Raw genomic sequence first — 3492 nt, forward strand, 5'->3', positions numbered from 1 at the left:
GTGCACCTATGGATGAGGACAGTGGGTGGGGAGTGAGGGAGGAGGGTGGGGCGGGAACTGGGAGGAGGGGAGTTATGGGGGGGGAAAAAAAGAGGAACAAATGTAATCTGAACAATAAAGATTTAATCAAAACAAAAAAAAAGAAACAAATGGGGCAGAGTGAGAAAGACAGTAGTGTATGTAGGTCATGAGAGAAAAGAGAAAGCAAAAGGAAAGAGAAGCCAGATCATGTAGGGCCTTACTATAGGCCATTTAAGGATCATCTTCTATTCTGAGATGGGCAGCCACTGGGGAGTTCTGGGCAAAGGATGATCGATCTGATTTATGTTTTAAAAGGCTCACCCTGGCTATGTAGAGGTATAGAGAGTAAGTAAGGTAAGATGATCAGTTGTGAAACTTGCAAATTCCAGGTAAGATACAATAGGATTTTGAACCAATGTAGTATTAGTAAAAGATGAGAAATGAAGATATTCTAGACACTTTTAAAAGTAAAGCCAATTGTATTTTTTCAGCAAAATAGATGTGAGGTAAGAGGAAAACAAGAGTCAAAGATGACAAAGTTTTTTAGGCTGAATAACAGGAAGGATGGATATCACATTTATTGAGATGATAAGATTTGGGAAGAGTAGGTTGGGGCTAGGGTTGGTTTTGCACACATTTGAGGTGCCTATTGTATGATCCAAGGATCCAAATGGAGCTGTCAAGTAGGCTGCTGAATATGTGAACCTGCAACATAGCTGAGAGGTCAAGACAGAAGATAAAAAGTATGAGCCATGGCATTTAATGTTAAAAGACTTGAAGAGTGTAAGGGACTGGGTACAAACTCAGATCAAATACTAAGTCCTGGAGCACTCTAATTTTGAGACACAGGATAAGGAAGAACCAGAATACTGAGGAGTGGCCAATGAGCTAGGTGAAAATCCAGGACAGAGTGGTCTTCTCCAGGCTGAGTGAGAATAAAATTATTGCTAGAAATAAAGAATGATCAGTTAAGTGTAAAGGACTAAAAATTGAGTGAAAAGTGAACAAGAGAAGAACTAGAGACAGAGAGCATTCATTCAACAAACACTAGCATGCTACCCTGGCTAGGCACTGTTCCAACCACCAAGAATACAACAGTGAACCTGACATCCCAAATTCTCATCCTAATGGAGGATGGGACAAACAAACTCTAAAGAAATATTTCTATAAATGAGACAGGCACTGCAAAGAGCTTTGTAGTTGAAATATATTTAAGATGGAAAAATTATATTTGCTTATGTGTTTGACCCAGTAGAGAAAAGAAAACCGAGAAGAAAAAAAAAAAGAGTAAGGTATACTACACAAATAGGGGTTCATCTTGCATATAAGTAGAAACGTGAGTCATGTAGCAGGATCTGGGTGACAGAGTATATGGCACATGGAAGCATATGGAAATTCTCTTCTGGTTGCTTTCATATTTTTAGGGAAATAGAATACAAAGCCATTAACTGAGGTGGAGGTTGTGAAGCATTAAAGAGAGAAGCAGAGATGTAAAATAGATTTCTAAGAAGGTTGTAGAAGAAGCAAGCAGGGAAATGTAGAGGTAGTATCAGGCAATGTAAGAGGTTAGACCTGTCAGCAAAGGCATACTGCCAATTCATAATAACCAGGTTTTAGACTTTAATTTTAAAAAATCAAACGCTGCTAAACAAATTAAGTTTGTTAAAAACAACTTCTGAATTTTTTCCAAAGCTTTGAACAGATCACTTTGGGTAGTTTTCTCCGACTAATAAGATGCCACAAAAATGCTTGAATGGTTAGGTCAGTAGATGAGAGGTTTCTAATCTGGTCTCCTCTACTATGCTTTCTCCCACTGCCTCACCATTGGCCTTTCTTTCCCTCTTAAATTTTTTCACCTATAACATGGAAAGGATAGCCCTGGCCTGATAGCTCAGTGGGTTAGAGCATCATCCCAATATGCCAATGTTGTGTGTTTGATGCCCAGTCAGGGCACACACAGGAAACAACCAATGAATGTATAAATAAATGGAACAAATCAATGTCTCTTTCTCTTTCTCCCTCTCCCCCCCCCCTTTTCTCCCTTTCTCTCTCTTTAAAAGCAATAAATAAAAATATGTATTTTTAAAAAATGGAAATGATATCTAGCCCACCTACCTCACTGGACTAATGCCAGCATTATTCCACTACAAATGTGCAAAAAGGCTTTAAAAAGCACTGTTATCAGGATTTTGTCTAATAACAGACTTGGGAAAGCTTTTGTTTTTTTTAAACCTGAAAATCCATTCTTAAGGATCCAAACCCCTCCTTTGTATTTAAATGTCTGAATTAGTTTTCAATCTAATTCTAAGGAATCAGTTAAGCAATATCTAATGGCCAACTGCACTTTATCAGTACTGGGGAGATGTCTGCTTTTAAATCACTTTTTGAAATAATCTAGTCTAGCCTGATCCAATCCTAATTTTAAACACTCTCCAATGAACAAGGTTAAAATTATCCAGGATTGCTTCAGGCACAGTCTAGATCAGTTTGCACACCACTCTGACCTGGAGTAACCCCAGTTCTATAGTTTCTTTGGGGATATTCACATTTCCTTTTAGCCAGCATGTAAATGACTTTACATATACTTAATCCAAATAGTTCCAAGACCTATTTCTTCGATTTTGGAGGGGAAAAAATTACTCACTATTTCTAGGTGTAAAAAGGGCCCAATAAGATGATGTTAAAATATTCAATGTCCCAATAATCCAGATTCCAGGGCTGAAATACTCAAGGAGAGTTTGTAAATAAAGCTACAAGAGAAATCCACCTCCCACCATGACAGGAGAGCCCTTCTCAACAAGCAGCTTCCCCAGCGCTTCTCATCATTACCTGGTCACAGGTCTTCCTGAACTGTCCATTCTCAGTTAGCACCCCTAGCACTGTTCTTTGTGGGGGGTCCTGGCCAAGCTGAGCTCTTGTCGTCTGACGGACATCAGGACCTCGGGACACTGGAGCCAGGACTACTCTGCCCTTGGAGCTGCTGAGATGCATCACCTCAGTGTCCACAGGCTGCTGCCTCAGGAGGGAGAAATAGACAAGCCAGTTAGTCAACCTCTTCCACCAGGGGCTCCAAGGATGCAGGGAATCTCTAAGAGGCAGCACTGAAACAATGACCTTCCCAGCAATGATTAGGGCTGAAAGGGCGCTAGCCACGGGCAGAAGCTATCAAAGCTGCTTTGAACCAAAACAGCGACTTGAATCCGTTGAGGCTTTCTTCCAAGACCTGGGAGGAGAGAGCAGCCTGACAGACCTCCAAGCCAGGAGACTAAGGCTCCACGTTTCTTGGGGGTCTAAACAAGGGCGGGTCTTTCTCCGCTGAGGCTCATCCCCTGCCGCTCCGGCCGGCAAAGGCCGAGGATACAGCACTGCGGGAAAGAACATGGCCGTCCCCGTGACCGGCAGGGCGCTCCTCGGCCCCGCAGCGGGCCTCGCTCTTCCCGGCCTTGGGCACGTGTGTCCCCGACACCTAGC

General features: G+C 42.1%; 1 protein-coding gene across 3 annotated transcripts in view; it reads right to left on the reverse strand.

Moving 5' to 3' along the window:
* CCNA1 (cyclin A1) overlaps positions 1–3486 on the reverse strand; it is a 16268-nt gene extending 12782 nt beyond the window's left edge. Inside the window, exons 1-2 of one of the 3 annotated variants that reach the window (XM_014536842.1) lie at positions 3245–3486; positions 2851–3039 (exon numbers count right to left, since the gene is read on the reverse strand). In XM_014536842.1, the coding sequence (XP_014392328.1) occupies positions 2851–3012 (162 nt within the window). In that variant the 5' untranslated portion in view covers positions 3013–3039; positions 3245–3486. Of the gene's footprint in view, positions 1–2850 lie in introns of all 3 variants that reach the window. The other 2 variants (XM_014536841.1, XM_014536840.1) reach the window with 2 other exon arrangements.
* Positions 3487–3492: the final 6 nt, after the last annotated feature.

The sequence above is a fragment of the Myotis brandtii genome, unplaced genomic scaffold, assembly GCF_000412655.1.
Source record: "Myotis brandtii unplaced genomic scaffold, ASM41265v1 scaffold166, whole genome shotgun sequence".
Taxonomy (NCBI): domain Eukaryota; kingdom Metazoa; phylum Chordata; class Mammalia; order Chiroptera; family Vespertilionidae; genus Myotis; species Myotis brandtii.